The 17,874-nt window shown below is 35.3% G+C and overlaps 1 protein-coding gene across 1 annotated transcript in view; it reads right to left on the reverse strand.

Annotated features, from left to right (window-relative positions):
* LOC123554066 (importin subunit alpha-4-like) overlaps positions 1-17,874 on the reverse strand; it is a 48,255-nt gene that overhangs the window by 21,144 nt on the left and 9,237 nt on the right. The window contains exons 2-10 of the mRNA XM_053548515.1: positions 15,782-15,826; positions 7,744-7,910; positions 7,396-7,491; positions 6,781-6,878; positions 6,274-6,360; positions 4,638-4,852; positions 3,842-3,973; positions 3,139-3,267; positions 2,101-2,205 (exon numbers count right to left, since the gene is read on the reverse strand). Coding sequence (XP_053404490.1) covers positions 2,101-2,205; positions 3,139-3,267; positions 3,842-3,973; positions 4,638-4,852; positions 6,274-6,360; positions 6,781-6,878; positions 7,396-7,491; positions 7,744-7,910; positions 15,782-15,826 — 1,074 coding nt within the window. The remainder of the gene's footprint in view (positions 1-2,100; positions 2,206-3,138; positions 3,268-3,841; positions 3,974-4,637; positions 4,853-6,273; positions 6,361-6,780; positions 6,879-7,395; positions 7,492-7,743; positions 7,911-15,781; positions 15,827-17,874) is intronic.

The following is a 17,874-nucleotide window of genomic DNA, read 5'->3' on the forward strand; positions in this document are numbered from 1 at the left end:
TTCAAGACTTATTACTGATTTATTGTACAAAAGTGAAAAATTTTCATTTGATAATTGATTTCTTGCTGTTCGAAGTGAATTTACCTCTGAAACAGAAGGGGACAGAGTTAGACATCTTTAAAAATACTGAGTTACATGCGGTAAAAGTTCTTTATTACTTTTTATTCCATTACTCTTTAGATTACATAATGTCGAAGAAACGTAAGTAGGTTTTACTTCTGCCCCAAGGTTATTTTTGAATGAAGTGAGCAAAATTTAAAACAGTCCCACAGAGCTCGACCTTAATTTTTCAATGTTTGGAGTTAGAATTCTGTCTCATTAAATCCTTTTACTTGAGGCACCCTAGCAAAAAATGATATTCACAGTTTTATTTTGTGTTTTACGATTGTTTACCAATAGATTGATGTTTCTTTTATCAAAGTTAATGGTATAATGAAGTCTCTGCAAATGTTTTGGACAGTGGCCATCACTTTGAAAATTGTCCCTACTTGAGCTTGAGGAAGTGTCATGAATTTTACAAAATTTATAAAAAACGGCCTGGTAAAAGTTGTTTAAATTTTGCACACAAGTCTCTCGCTGGATACAGTATATTGCTGTAAAATTGTTTTGAACATTTGAAATATTCACCATTAGATGGGTCATAACTTAATTTCAAGAATGTTTATGCCTGTCAGCAGTTTTTGTTCATGACATATGAAAACTTTACAGCCAACTTTTAATGATGCTTAAGATGTTATATGCTCCTCCTGGCATTATTTCACACAATCATTTAGAAGAATTTGACCCCCCCCCCCACCCCACGTTATGACCATGCTTTGAATAATGGGACAAGCACGCTGAAGTCAGTCTTCATAACAACCTGACCCATTCTTGCTATTAAGGTACAGTCAAACTCGCTTTATACGAACTCTTTGGGACCTGGGGAATATGCTCGTATCAAACGGAATTCGTATTAACGAATGTATGACTCCCGGATAATTTGCCCGAGCAAGTTGGGCAGTATCACCGGTATCGCTGGTGAATAGCTCCCGATAAATGAAAATACAGTAGTGAATAGATAATCATTAGTAGTTTTAACTGATCAAGTGTGTGTATTCAGTTAACAGTGAAATAAGTCAACAAAAGTCATACTTAAACAGGTAAAATTGTATGAAAAATAAACTTTAATGTACAAATGTATTGTACAAGTGTTTATAGCACATATAGATCTGGCACATATAGATACACAGGAATACTGTAACGTGTATGTATACGTCAATGCATTTTTGAAACCGGTACTTTACACATGGTATTTCAAACTTTTACTTGAAAAAAAAAACTGGTAATTTTTGGTTGTATTTTACTATTATTTAGTTCCTGAATGCCAAAGGCCTCTAGTTCTGAACAATATTTGAATAATTTTTCCTTTGAGCTTTTATCCTCCAGAAACTTTCTAATGCTATCTACCGATATTTGATTTACTGTCTGGTACAAAATTTTAATTTGCAGACGCCGGTACTTAACATGCATAAATAATGAAAAGCTCGTTCAACGTGATATTTACTTTAAGCGATTAACTGACAGATCGCAGTTGAATAAACATTGAGATGGTATAGTGTTTGGACAACAGTTTATAATCGGACAATTTTCACAAGCATGCATTTAAAAGTTTATGACAAGGGATGATTTAACCTTATAATCCTGCTATTGTGATATTTGTCGGTAATACAATAGAATCAAACAAACATCGATTTTATTATCAAATAGGTATTGCACAAGTAAACGCGTTCACTTTTTACAGGTGATAATCACTTCGACTAAATATCAGCACTGTACAGATTCAAACTATTAAAAGATCAAGCGAAGCAAAAAAGTGGCCTCCAACATCTAAAATTAGTTCGTATCAAAAAATGGAAACTTGTAACATTTTAGCTCATTGGGACTTCCAAAATGTGTTCGTATCTCCCGAAAATTCGTATGAAGCGAGTTCGCTATTACCGAAATAATTTTACAAAGAAATAGAAGGACTCAGCCGGGGAATCCGGGTTTTGTTCGTTATTGCCGAAAATTCGTATCAAGCGAGTTCGTATTAAGTGGACTCGACTGTATTTCAATATTTACCTTTGAGAGATGATGTATTATCATTGGTATGAGACCTGCGTCAATAACTGCTTGCACCTGTGTCATGTTGCCTGCAGTGATGTTCGACAGAAACCAGACAGCTTCCTACAACATAAAAAATTTACACAAGAATGACAACTTGAAGCATGCACATTCTTATTCAGGTTTTCTTTTCCTTGACAGTTTAAACCTTATTTATGACAATAGCTTTAAAAGCCTGTGTATCATACAATGCTAACCAATTATTCTTTCCAATAAATTCTACACATGATACTGATGCTGAAAATCAACTGTGCAAGTTTTACTTATATCAAATAGTTTAGCAGAAGCATGTCTTTAGACTATTGTGTCTCTTGTTAGAATGTCTCCCATAGCATTTGCTTCTTACCTTTTTGTGTTGCTTTAGTAAAAGAAACCCTTTTTTAGTGTTTCATAAAACATCATCAAAAACTTGTAGAAGATCAGAACTGCGGCTCAATCACATGTGAGAGCCTGCATGGGGCTTTTTGAGACCAAAACCCTGATGCTCAAGACTTCCAGTTTTCATCACTGGCCCTCAAGGAGAGCCTCAATTGCACTTCATATTCTCCAAAGGACCATATACCTTGGCCTTCAGGCCAGAGCATCAAGGTTTTAACATAGAAGACAGTTACAACATGCATACACACATCCACACAACATAAAAATTATCAAGAATGCACTCATGCACACTCCCACACAAATTGAACAAATCACAGGTCTTCTTGCCCCTTTTCATCATTTCTCACAAAGCACTGAACTCAAGGTCATAAAGCAGCAGTGTACAGCTATCAGCCATATGATGCAACATGTGTCACTGATCGTTCCAGAAAATGCTCAAAACAAACAACTGAATGCTGTCGACTGGTCTCCTTACTTGCTTAATAACCTTGGTTCTTGGCTGTCTGAAGTGTTTTAAGTCACATAAGCAATAAACTCCTATCTGTTTGCTAATAAAAAGTGTTTTCATACAAGGGTATTGAAATGCAGGTAACATTTTTAGTTTTACTCTACATGTACCTTGTTGATTTTTTCTTTTGTATGTGTAAGAAGTGAAGGGAAATGTGAGAGGGCATCACAACTGAGGACTGTCTGTGTCTGTTCATCTGTACCAGTCACTATGTTACCCACAGCTCTCAATGCTGCTGTCTGAAAACAAATATAAATAATCCCTGAAAATGATTAAACTGATAAAAATCTAATCATTGCTAAAGTTCCGTTTCTTACAAAAAATACTTGGCTTGTATTCTTACCTATGTTAGGTAATGTTGCACTGACTTCAAATTCTACTGGTGGAGAAACATAAAATGTCCCTCTGAGCTTTATCTCACACTCTGGGAACAACTTCCAAATGTCACAGATTAACTTGTTTCCAGGACCTTTGTGAGAAAAACCACGAGCCTTTTCTACTTGCATTTCTAACACGGCCAGCTCCAAGGTTACAAAATTGACTTTGAGGACTAGTTTCAGAAAGCAGCCTTCTAATTGGTTAATTTCTAGTTTGTGCTTAGTAACAACCAATCAGATGCTGTATCATGGAGTCTGGTCACCAAATCTTGGTTTTATAACCTTTAGCATTGATTGCATCTTTCTTAATTTTCCCAATACTTCCTATTAAATCAGTTTTCAAAGTGTCCACTCAGTTCTAGAAATAGCCAGCTGAAATATTCTTTACAAACAGACCTCTTAATTTTTTAAATAAAATTAAGTTGGTGAAACATACCTGTACTTTGACATCAACATGACTTAAGAGAGGCACTAAGAAAGGTACAACACCAGAATCTATCACCATCTGTATCTGTTCATTTCCCCCATCAGTCAGGTAGGACAGTGCCCATACTGTGTCAACAAGGATCTAAAATAACACAAAAATACTTGGTTAATGAAAACATGTGATCGGTTTACAGTCACAAAGAAAGCTAAGACATCGTGTATAGGCTGACAATTTTTCCAGAATGAGACGGTACTGTTGTGTATTAAGTAATATCTACACAGTTAAAGTCCTACTGCACCGTTCAAGCAATAAATTATTGAGGTGGAACACAGGTGCTACTCTCGGCATTATTTTAGGCATGGCCATGTGATGGGCAGAATCAATGACATTCCACAAACCAGCTTGATGTCTATTCTGCATGACAACTAGTGAAAGGCTTGAACTTATAAGGGACGAGGGGCAAGTAATCTGAAGTCACTCATTCTAACCATTCAGCCAAGGGAGTTTGTTTTTAAAGTGATCTGACATGGTAAGTCCGGAAAAGCTTGAAGGACCAATGTAGGTCATCTAAAAGACTGATTAGGTATTAACAGTTCAAACTGAAAGCTTCTTGTTTGAAGCCACATAAAGAAAGCTTATGTGTCTATAAATGTCTTTAAACAGCCTTAACTACTGGTCCTAGAACTATGTCTAACAAAACTCAAAATCTAAACAAGTTAATGTGCTCAAAATGACTACCCCAGTAACCGGAGCTAGACTTTTAAATATTTTAGTCTACAACTTATTACAGAAGATCTATACTTACATTTATGTCTTGATGATGTATAAGTACACAAAGAGCAGGCAGAATTTCTTGAATTGTGTCTACAGGCGGAGGTGGATCTTTGTTTCGGCAAAGGTTAACAATTACCCATGCCACATTGCGTAAAAAAGGCAGGGGAATGTTGGGATTGATAAATTCCAGTAGAGGTTTCACCGCTCCAAGGCTGATGACATAGTCTCTGCATTGTGGACCATCACCTGGAAAACAATTGGTATACTGAATCCATAATACAGTGTTTCGCATTTCTTAGTCTAACAAGAGACACAACCAGTATTATGTAGTTATTACTTAGATATAGAGCTCTTGCCAGTCTGTTTCCTACAAAGCTTCAACAAAATCAGTTAAACAATCATCTTACCTAGCTATGTAAGGTCTGATAACAAGAAAACATTACGTGAGTTGCAATCCAATATATGTTGATGTTACAGAGATACAGTTTGACAGTTGCACAAAATTTTATATTAAACTGAATTTATGAAATTTTAAATATAATTCAACCAAGTGGTATCTTACCTGGTTAGATTATTAGGAAGCCTTGCAATGGCTGCAGAGTTAGGACTTTGCAAGCAAACCTTTAACCAAGGTGCTTAAACTAGTATCTGTCACATTAGTGAATTTAACAAACATTTACAAGTAACGTAATCTGTTGTAACAGTAAGCATTTACACTCTCTGTACAGGTATGTTCTTGACACTATTGTCAGTATTTAAGCTGTAAAATTTTCTCTGAATTTTTGCATTAAGGTTTAGGAGTACATCACCAAAACACAGAAATATTTTATAAACGAATAACATCGTTACCAATATTTTACTTAACCATTACATGTTCTGCCGTACTGTCCCGTACTGAAAATATTCTGAAAAAGTTGTCCCCCTTTGAAAATGAATGCCATTTGTAAAGAAATAAAAATAAACAATTGCTGAAAACTGTGTTCCACTTAATTATGTGAAATTTCAACACTCGCATGCGATTGCAAATGAATCAAAACTAACATGTGTAACAGTTCTTTGAAAATGGTGAGTTTTTGAAGGCGTTTGACTGCCCGGAAGTGGGTCCCATTTAGGCAGTCTTTTTTTTTTGGAATTCAATGTTTATATTAGTATACTGACACTTGTTTTGTTGTTTTTGTAATGATAGCGTGTATATTACTTATATTACTCTACAAAACAAGTGCCAGTATACTGATATAAGCATTGAATTCCGAAAAAAAGAACTGTTTAAACAGGCCCCACTTCCAGACAGTCAAGCGCTTTTAAAAACTCACCATTTTCAAGGAACTGTTACACATGTTTGTTTTGATGCATTTGTGATAGCGTGCGAGTGTTGGAATTTCACATAACTAGGTGGAACACAGTTTTCAGCGATTGTTTATTTTTATTTCTTTACAAATGGCAATCATTTTCAAAGGGGGACAACTTTTTCAGAATATTTTCAGTACGGGACAGTACGGCAGAACATGTAATGGTCAGGTAAAATATTGGTAACGATGTTGTTCGTTTATAAAATATTTCTGTGTTTTGGTGATATTCTCCTAAACCTTAACATTCTCAAATTCTTTTTGGCAAGTATTTATATACAAGAAGATCTTCAGTGTTAAAAGTGTGTTGCAAAGACTTACCTATAATATTGCCAAGTGCCCAAACTGCTTGTTCCTGTACATTCTGCTGATCAGATTGTAACAATCTTAAGAAATGAGGCACAGCACCTGCAAAAACAATACAGTCTTTATGATCCTTTTTAGAGACAGTTCATTTTAGATATAGGTATGAATCTATCACTGGAATTCTAACAACCAAATATTGTTAGTTATAATGCAAGAGCTTAAAAACAGGAAATATGGGCAGTAGATGTATGACAAATTTCTATCCCCATAATGTTACTTAACAAGTACTTTTTTACACTGAAAGTTTACCCTCTCCTGGGCTTCATGAGCTCTATGCTCTGATGCCAAAAATTCTCCTTACAGAAACAGTCTGATAAAACATTAAAGCTTCAAAATATCATTTTGGAAAGAATAAAATAAAGCTAACATATCACATGTGTTGAATTAAGTAAGTAAAAAATACAGACTGCTTGTTAAAACATTTCAAAACTCGCTAACTTTAGTTTCTCCCATCAAACATACCTGCTTCTACAACAGCTCTTGTTTGGGCAGATGTACCCGATGCTATATTTGTTAATGCCCAGGCTGCTTCAAATTGGAGAGACGGCCGAGAAGGATCACTGAAACAAAATAATAGATAGAACTGATTAAAATATAAAATCAAAACTATAAAACTAAATATCTTCAACTGAAACTAAATCTTTAGACTTTTCTAAGTTTTCCACTATTAAAGCTCTAATTGCTATATATTCATATAAATCATGTTTTACAAAGTCAACAAGCTTTTATAATTTTTTGACATCCCTTTCTAGTCAAAATTTACCTTTACCAGGTAGGCTAGAGCTATTATAAACCAATGTCTTAAGGCACTACATTTCTTTCACTAAGGCCTTTTTGTGTGAATCTACATGCAATATATCAAATGCACACTTCAAACTTGAAAAGTAACAGCTTCTGTATACATGTGAAAAACAAATCAGTTGTAGGGAATTCTTTTGCTGTGTCATTTCTTTAAGGTGTCATAAACGGGCAGAATTTCTCCTCCATTAACCCAGCTACTAAATACTTTCATCTTCATAAATTATGCATTTCTGTCAAACTTTTAGTCTTTTTGTAAGTAACTATAGAATATCTTACTCATCATCCTTTGTCAAGCAATCCACCAGAATAGGAAGTATACCAGAAGCTATCAGATCATCAATTGGTGGATTCCTGTCACTCGACAATAATTTTCTGAAAAAGAAAGAAGACATGTATTGTTCTGAATTGCAAAGCTGTAGAATTCTTGAGAAAATTTTAGCTAATTTTAGAAATACAAAACATTTCTATGCAGAAGTCCCATAACAAGATGCCAAAAAACAAACATGGTGGGCAGATGGATTGCATAAAACGGTAAAAGAAATTACAGGCAAATTATGCCTTCCAAACACCTCCCCCTCCCCATCTCCAGCCAAAAAAAAAAAAAAAAGTTATCAGAGAACAAACCTTGCTGCTTGAACTGCATTCAGTTGTACTGCTGGTTCAGAACTGTAGGCATTCTGTACGATATCTTGCAGCGACTGGGTTGAAGGTCTTTCACTATCATCACTGTCCGTACTGTCAGCAGTTAGTGGAACATTTCTGCGTTTCAACATATGCTCCTCCCTTTTGTTCTGTAAATAACCAGAAAAGGTATGTTTTTGTTCTAGTTTACTCACAAATATGCAACAACTTTTTCCTCGTCGTTATCGTATTTCAGGTGAGCAAGTGGTGTTCAGAGTTCTGCCGAGGATTTCAGCATGATGGGCCCATGGCCCATCTACCCTGAAAACATGGGGCCATTCTGAAACTTTTGGGGCCATTCAAAAAGAACCAATTTTACATTAAAAAGACTTTACATTTCTTATGCATTTAAGAAGTGTATTTTTTTTTAAAATGTAAAATTATACACAAAGTTCATGCCATTTATTCTCTTTTCCTTTTTACTTAACCATGTATACTCGACCAATAACTTCTTCTGAAAGCTCTGTTTGTCAGATGTTTTACTCTTACTTTTTCGCTCTACTCAAATTACTTGACTGGGTGGGGGTCGGATCACTCTGTGATTCTGGGGTTGTTGTTTAATGTTCAGCGACATATGTAGTTGAAGCGTCGCTTTTGTTCAATGTATCATTTCTATTTGTATCTTTCCCCAGTGTAACTAAAGTCTGGTTCATTTTCTTAGAGGCAGGAGGACTGAAAAATTTGTGCACAATCACTTTTCCTTTCGGTGCGGCCGCCATTTTGATACAATCATGGTGCAATTATCACGACACATTATTTTTTCAAATCTGTCACAGTGATCTCCCCTGGAGGTATGTCTATCTACCGTGCAAGACCGGCAAACTAGCGATTGTTATCGGGTTCGAGTTTCAGATTTTCTGGCGCGCCAAAGGCCCACAGACACGAAATTTGCTGCGCCATTCATAATTTTTTTGCGCCAATGGCGCAAAAACGCAGCCTCAGCAGAACTCTGGGTGTTCTAGTGGTATGGATATGCTGAGTTTTGCTGACAAGTCAGATGGAGGGATGTAACACCCCAGAGAGTATCCGTAAAGCAATCGATGATACAGATAAATTTGTTGCTACTTTCAAACACAAATTATTATCCATGTTATAACTCCACAAACTGTCTGCATTAGAATTTTATCAATAATCTGAGGAAAATCTTTTTTCTCCTCTCGGGGCGTCCGCTGCCTATCGCATTTGGAGCCAGTGGCTCAAACTTTGACTAAAGTGGCTCAAAAAAATCTCGAGTGGCAAAGCATTATGGCTCCATATATATTTTCATTTTTTTTGACTGTGGAAGCGTGGTTACAGTTCCGCGCATCTCTGGTATTCTCCCGCGTAGAAAAAACTGGTAAGTAATCAGCTAATGCAATGATGCATGTTTTGACAGGTGTGTATATTGCATACTGTTGTGACACGCGCGTGCGAGTTAATTGGAAGAGAGTGGGGAAGACAGATGCGATCAATTATTAAAGAAAGCACGTTTTCAATGGAAATGTTTGAAGTATCCGCTACTGTTTATTTTAATTGATCCAATTATCGACGATCCAACCAATTTTATTGATCAAAGAGCAGCGACCCATTTGTTTTAAATGGCTGTTTTCCACGCTGTTTCTCGACAATTTTTCGGTTCTTTTTACGAGATTAACTTAATCAGATAATATTTACGGTAATTGTGACCTATGTATATTTGATAAACAATTTTCCAATAACGCCACGGACCTGACCAATGAGTGACCAATGAGTCAGTCAACATGACTACGGTCTAAAAATTTATTCTGATTTTGTTTAAAAGTTTATATTAAAATGAAAACAGACATCTAAATTCTTTATCATGCAACTGAATAATCGGCAACTTGAGTGATAACTATTCACATTGATAATGTATTAATTGAGACCTTTTTCGAACACTAATAAAGCCACTTACCAAGATTTTTTTTGTAAATCCTAATTTTCCTGTATTTTCAAACATAATTTAACTTTTAAATCCCAGTATTGAGTATCATCCGACACATTTGGTGACAAAATTGCATTAACATCTTGAAATAAACACAGGCACATGGCGGCTGAAGTTCAAAGGAAAGGTGCCGATCGGTGTTTGGCTTTTGATGAAGGATGAAAGGAAGCCCGGTTTGACAACTAAATGTTGTGATGTATGTGTTTGACAACTAAATGTTGTGATGTATGTGTTTGACAACTAAATGTTGTGATGTAATTTGACCTAATTCTACACGATCTGTACAATTTGTGTATTACCTAATACACTTTTGATTTAAAAGGACTGAGATGATTTATGGATTTGCAGTTGAAGTGCTGTGAACTTCGTTTCTTTTTCCTTACTTTAAGGAACTTAATCACAATTTGACATGCATACACATACTTCAGCTTGTGTTTAAAAGTGAAGCCTTTCAGTTTTCAAGCCTTAATTTTCACTTAACAAAGACAAAAAAAAAATAAAGCATGAGAAGCTCCACAGCTAGTCAAAGTCAACCTCGTCTACACAGACCTGGATTCAAAGGGGTGGGGGTGGAGGGGTTGAGAGGCCTAAGCTCCCCTGCCCCTAGTCGCCCGAGAAGTTACCTTTATTCAGGCCTCCTAGCAGGCCTGAACAAAAATAAAGGTTTTTATAAAGGCTCCAATCTATGGAAATAAAGGCCTTTTAGTGTAAAATATTAAAAAATAAAGAGTAAATAAAGGCTATTTTTGTCGGAATTCTCGTTGAAAACACATAATATATATAGGTATTTACTACATGTATGTGGTCTGGTGAACACAACAGCATTCTGAAAAACTCAAGATGAAAGATACACAAGCAGTATCCTAATAACAACACTTAAAAGGGGGGAAGAAATGCAGTAGTATAACCATTACTTGCTTTAAACTGGCACGGCAAGCAGTCTGAACAAAAATATAGGTTTTGATTGAAAATTACAGGCTATTTGGCCGTTTTAAAGGTTTTTTCAGAAGATTTAAAGGTTTTAAAGGTTTGCTCTGAAATTAAAGGTTTTTTAAGGTTTTAAAGGTTTCACTAGGAGGCCTGTTTATTTAACAAAGTTTTGACTAAAAAATGCACCAGAACCCATCGTTTCACATTTGTATTAAAAAAATTCCTGGACCCTCTATCTTCTATACCTACCATCAAGAAAATATAAAACACAAAAGATATGACATTAAATAGATAGTAAGTGTAACCAGTGTTATGTTGTTTATTTTATATACACATCCCATCTTTAGGCCACACCAAATTTAAAAGTTGTTCTTCTGATTTTTTTCTGAAAAATTTGAGGTGGCGAGCAAAAAAATAGTTTAAATATTTTGTTTTTGGTTTCTGGGAAAATCAGGAGCGAGCGAGGAGCGAAGAAATATATTTGTCTTGATTTGGCTCTCGACTGACTAATAAAAACCTTAAAATAGAACGTACAGCCCTTTTACATTAAAAATAATTCACCGGGGATTGAGAAAATTTGACCTACAGACGCACAACAAAGCAAACCCATGAAAAAAAGTAATAACACTGACATACAGTACAGTGTAATCAAATAATGTATGCTTTTGAAAATGCTGTTAGAAAATAAGTAATATAAAACAATGCATTTATAACCGTAAACCATAATTAATAAATTATGACATAGATATGTGACTTGAATATTTACTGCTATGAAAATGTAGCATTTTTAGCTTGACTTTTTGGTAAAATATCTCTGTTACTATTAAATCTTTTGACTTGAAACTTAAAACTGTTATTTATTATCAAAGTCTGTACAGAGTTCTGCCCCTTTTTAACTTAGAATATTTTGTTTAAGTTTTATATTTATTATAATATATGTCCAATAGCTGTGTAATTTTCAATGCTTTTGACTATTACCGGTATGCCTCTTTTAGTGGTAAAGCTCTAATTCAGTGTCAAGCACTTACAAAAGCCGAGCGTGCTGCCTTACAGACAGCTCTTGTTCTAACTTTAAACTTTCTTAATGGATTAAATTTGTTGAAACAGTCTCAGTTAAGGTCTGATACATGGTTCATACAGGACTTGGCAAAAACAATTCAAGGACTTTTCAAGGACTTTTTATCGATTTTCAAGGACTATTTTAATCGCTTTAAATCTTAAATTACAAAACCATTTAGGCTCTTCATAAGGCATTATGATAGAAGAAAAGTTACAGAACAGTTTTATTTTCCATAAGCTACAATAGCGTATCTTAACCTTTATGAGATCTTCAATGGGATTACCTTTTATGAGCAATATTTGCCTGTATACATACTTAGTACATGTTTCTTATAAGTCTTTCAAGCTCTCAAGACTAGTTTTCAATTTGTCCTCAAGGGACTTCACTTCTTGTTTTCGCGTGTGATTTCAACTCACTTTCTCCCATCGTTCCGACATAATGAGTTTATCACATACACTTATGCTTGTCTGACTTAAACTCCTTTAACCACGATGAATAATCATCCTGTGTAAGCCATTTATTGGCGAAACTACATTTATTTTTTGGACCACTCATTGTTGTTGTTGATAAGTCACGCTACCTTGCGCATAATATTTTAACGTTGTGAAAATCGCTATTCCGTATCTAACTTCCGTACCGAAACGGTGTTCAACTAGCGTTCCCTCCATGGGTGTGCATGTATTTTTATTTTACACCGTTTTTTCGCTCGTTTTGACTTATTTATTTATTTTTAGTATTTTCCCCCTACAACACAATTGCACCCCCGTTTTTAGCAAAATTTAAGGACTTTTCTACCTTTCTTTTCAAAATTCAAGTACTTTTTCAGGGGATTTTTGGAAGAAAAAAATCAAGGACTTTTCAAGGACTAAGGGTCAAATTCAAGGACTTTCAAGGACCTGTGCGAACCATGTGATATGGAGATTAACGTGCATTAACATTATTCTACACAACACATAATGTAAATTCCTTACCCCACCCACTTTCGTATACAAATGCTGATCATTTGGACAGGAAAAACAGAAAACAGAAGTGACATGCATCAATACGTATTTACACTTACCAAAATAATGTAGACTGAGGTTATCAAATGAATTAGTAAGTTTTTTTTCATCCAATTTTCAATGAAAAATAAAAGGGAAATAACTTTAATGCAACTAAATATCAGTATTATGATATATTATAGACAATGTGTGTGTAGTAGTATGTATTTATTGCGATTAAAGTCCATTTTAGAACAATCTGGGACTGGAATTATAAGCATTTGTACGCTGTTACCAGTCAGGGGTGTAACTGTTTTAAGTTATGTAACCTATTTCAGTTACTTTTTCAAGCATTTTATAACCTGTATTAGTTATAAAATATAGTTAACTCAGGTAAGTTATTTAAAAAAAGTCTTTTTGCTGTTCTCACAAAGTGACCTTTAAAGTGAAATTAGTAGCAAACTGAGGTTAATCAAATTCTCTTTTAGTCTGAGCATGACCTGATAAGCATAATGGGATAATAATGAGATATTAAGAGTTTTATAGCTTTAAAGCTTTTGCGTAAAACTTTATCAGCCTTGCCGTAAAAAATTTTTCTGCATAGCTGGAAAGATAAAAGGTCAAGGATTCAGGAAATAATTGCATTAGTCTCTTTCAAAATGAGGAATTGGCACAGGAGGGCTTTGTAATATTTTATGATAACTGAAACAAGTTATGGAAGTTTAACCAATAACTCAGATGGGTTATAAATTGCGATAACTTGAAACAGTTACACCCCTGACTGGTTACGTCCGTAAAAAGTAGCACACCAACAAATTTTGGCTTGATTTTTTCAATGGGGCGAGCGCAAGCTAAAAACAAAAAAATATATTTTTTTTCGTGTTTCTGAAAATATACGAGCGGCAAATCCAATGAACATCTTTTTAATTTGGTGAGGCCTCAGGAATCGAATTTAGCGGTCGATTAATCACGAAATTCGAGTAAGAATAAAAAATTGCGAGTAGAAAATCATGGCACTCAAATATATTCGCGATCACGTTCCAAAATTGGGGAATTCGCTCAAACTGTCCTTTTCTCTTTAAAAACTCCTTTGGGAGTTAGTTTACTGATAATCTGACACATGACTGCTTGTAGACGCTTGTCGCTTTATACAAAAGTAATTATCGGATATCTAAGTAAGCGTCTTTGCAATATTTGTTTTCATTTTGGTCAGTAATTTGCAAAGTTCTGCGGAAATGGAGAGGAAAGTAACATGTTTCTTGGTGCAGAAAGGCCCGCGGAGACCGAAAATGCTAGCAACACTAGAGGCAGTGACCTGAGAAAAACTTAAAACTTCAACGTCCAGCCAATAGTCCAAAGAATCTTTTGAGTACTTTGGTTTATATCATACTTTCAAAACCAGCAAGTCCTCAGCCTGTCCGGACTGTGAACTTTTATATGAAATCAAACAACAACAAAACAACTTAATAAATTTAGCACGTTAACCACTTTTAAACAATTGCTAGTGGAACCCATCATTTTGCTAGTGGAAAAAAATGACACTAGCAAAAATTTGCTAGTGGGAAAAAAAAGTTAAATTCGACCCCTAGGCCTTATGCATAAACAAGAGCTGTCCGTAAGACAGCCAAGCTCGACTATTCGAAATATTGTCCCAAAGGCAGGAAAATATTACCTAAAAAGGTTAAATATCAAAAGAGTTTTAAGTTCAAAAAGGGGAATAATTTGACCAAAATGCATATCAGTTATGGGACTTGCTGCTATCAACTAGTTTTATAACCCCTAAGGCACATGTGAAGTTTCAATTCAATATCTGCATTAGCTTTAGAGATAGAAACTCGCATGTAAAACTTTAACCAGAATTTTCAAAGTCCAAAAGGGGGCATAATTTGCCCAAAATACATGCCAGAGTTATGGAACTTGATCCAGTGAGGTTAGTAATTGATCTAGAAAAAGAAAAAATAAGTTTCAAATCTATATGCCTTTTAGTAATAGCTGTATGTACTTGCACGCAAAACTTTAACCAGAATTTGCTAAGTCCAAAAGGGGGCATAATTTGGCCAGAATGAAGGTCAGAGTTATGGGACTTGCTGCTATCAACTAGTTTTATAACCCCGGAGACACGTGAAGTTTCAAATCAATATCTGCATTAGTTTTGGAGATAATAACTTGCATGTAAAACTTTAACCAAAATTTTCTAAGTCTAAAAGGGCGCAAAATTTGCTAAAAATACATGTCAGAGTTATGGGTCTTGACCCAGTGAGGTTGGTAATTGATCTAGAAAAAGAAAAAATAAGTTTCAAATCTATATGCCTTTTAGAAATAGCTGTATGTACTTGCATGCAAAACTTTAACCAGAATTTTCTAAGTCCAAAAGGGGGCATAATTTGGCCAAAATGAAAGTCAGAGTTATGGGACTTGCTGCTATCAACTAGTTTTATAACCCCGAAGACACATGTGAAGTTTCAAATCAATATCTGCATTAGTTTTGGAGATAGTAACTTGCATGTAAAACTTTAACCAAAATTTTCTAAGTCCAAAAGGGGGCATAATTTGCTCAAAATACATGTCAGAGTTATGGGACTTGTCCCAGAGAGGTTGGTTATTGACCTAGAAAAAGAAAAAATAAGTTTCAAAGCTATATGCCTTTAATTGATGGCTGTATGTACTTGCATGCAAAAACTTAACCAAGGTGTGACGCCGACGCCGACGCCAGGGTGAGTAGAATAGCTAGACTATTCTTCGAATAGTCGAGCTAAAAACAGACCACGGCTTCAAAAAAATGAATTTGCTCCAAAATTTTGAAAGTGGCTAAACTGGTGACTCCAACTTTTAAAATCCCAGCGGACACCCTGTGTTCTCATTATATGCCGAGCTGCACAGCATGATTTTTAATACATCACAGTCCCATTAATGTTTTAGAATGTAAAAACAATGTATTTTTTGTTCAACACTTTGTCATTCTGTGTCCCTTTAAATTCGGGCAACAAAGCTGAACTGTATTCTAAACCTTTAGCTTGTTGGCTTTAAGCCAATATCATAAACACATACAATGTGATTAAAGGAACATACCTTTCGCAGTTCAACTGTGACTTCAGTTCTTCTCCTACGCATTTCCTGAAGAAGAAAAAATCATAATATATGTAAAATTGATATTTCTAGGCCAAATTTAAATATATTTTTCTTTTCCCTCCGGCGACCCATGCCATTAAAGCTTGGTAGAACAGATAATTTTTTTATACAATTTTTTTCTTGTTTTAAAATAAATTTCCAGGTATACATAATCATTACACCCAAATGGCATACCCAATAAATTATTTACAGACCATATAACAGCTGTACCCAGGGTTTCCACTTGCCCTTATTTTTTTTGCCACAAAATATCTAAGTCCATGAAGGGGGGTTGGGTGTTTTCTCAAATAAACTGCACATGTTGCAACAGCTTTCCAGTTATGTAATTTTTAGTGTGAAAAATTTGGTTTAAATATGTATCTGATGCCTCCAAAATTAGCTACGCAATTTGCGATGCTGGTTATACACACATAGAAGAAAAACTATCCGCATTGTTTTGAATGACAAGTGGGTTTTGCATGGAGGGCATTAAAGTCTCAATATATTAAGGAAGTGTGTAGAGGTAAGGATCCGTATCTAGAGGTACGGATCTGTACTAGACACTTCCATATATCAGAGCCATTTGCACACAATTTGTTGGGCTACTCTCTGACCTGATAATAGTCTCAAATTTTCGACTGCCAGGGAGAATGATTTTACAGAGTGACCGTATGCCTGCCTCTACATCTCAAGTAGTTTATTTTTCACTAGAAAACATAAACAATTATTTAATAACACCAAAATATAAACAAAAGATTAAAAATATGGCATGTTAAACTTAGGCCAGAGTTCTTTGATTTTTCGTTACTCAGACCCGCCGACCCTATTTTCCGTCATTTTCGAAAAAAAAAAATTGAAATTTCAAAATTATTTTCGGGCGACGATCGATGTTTTGCTGCATTCTGACGACGACAACAACGTCGATATTCGTCAGCGCATTATCCGTCAGTGTCATACAGGCGCAATTTCCGCTCAAATGGAAGCGTCTCTCGTACGTAAACAAAAACTTGAGTGAAATTTAAGATCATCTTTGAACGATTTATGCGCGATGGAAAAGAGGAATATTTGGTTTGTGATCTAGTATATACACAATAAAACAACGAAAAACAAGTTCTGTAAAGGTTACGGTCAGTAACGGTGTCTCAAAATGTTAGAAAAACATAGATTTACCCGACGTAAATAACAACGGCAACATTGAATGTGAGTTTGACATGCCTTTGGCAGTTATATATTACATGAGGATGAGGTATAGGAGCAACAAAGTGCTGCCAAACTGTGAACAAAGGAGTCATCCATTTCAGATTTTGGGTTGTTTTTTTTTACCAGGAGGGAAAGGGGCCCAGGCCTGTGATTTGGAGCAAAAACAGCTCTGTGTTTGGGCAAAGGGGAATAAAAAACCTGATGTAAAGTCAGTTTTGGGGGAAAACGGCATAATTTAAAAGATATTTTCTGAGGGAAGGACCCTATTATGAAGGGGATAAAACCCTGTGATATGCTTATGAAGACATAATATATATATTACAAGTTGCCTGATTGGACATATTTATCTATATATTCCATTGAATACAAATCCTTTTCAGGGACCTATCAAGCTACTTATGCTTTCAGTCATTTTCTGGCCATCGAATATAAAATAAAGAGTGGCCCGACTTTAAATCACTTGCCCCTAACCACTGTGGGATCGAGCCCCACTCACGTCATCATGTGAAAAAGATACCCAGCTGGCTGACGGAAGGTAGGCCATTCTACCCAGATGCCAATTCTTGCCTGAGATGATGCCCAGAGGAGTACCTGGTGTCTTCCTGCACCATTTAAGTCTGGAAAGTCACCATATGACCTATAAAATTGTGTCAGTGTGACTTATAACACAACAAATGAATATTAAAATGTATTAAATAAAGATCTTGGTCAGAAAAGTTTATGAATTAAAAATAAAAGTATGCACATGCTCAAAATGAAACCAGCCGGTCAGACCATTGAAAATTGCTGTTCAATCATCAATTTAATACTTGCCGGAGATGTAATGACCAAGGGCAAATAGTACCCATGCCCAA

Source organism: Mercenaria mercenaria, chromosome 7 (assembly GCF_021730395.1).
Source record: "Mercenaria mercenaria strain notata chromosome 7, MADL_Memer_1, whole genome shotgun sequence".
Classification (NCBI taxonomy): Eukaryota; Metazoa; Mollusca; class Bivalvia; order Venerida; family Veneridae; genus Mercenaria; species Mercenaria mercenaria.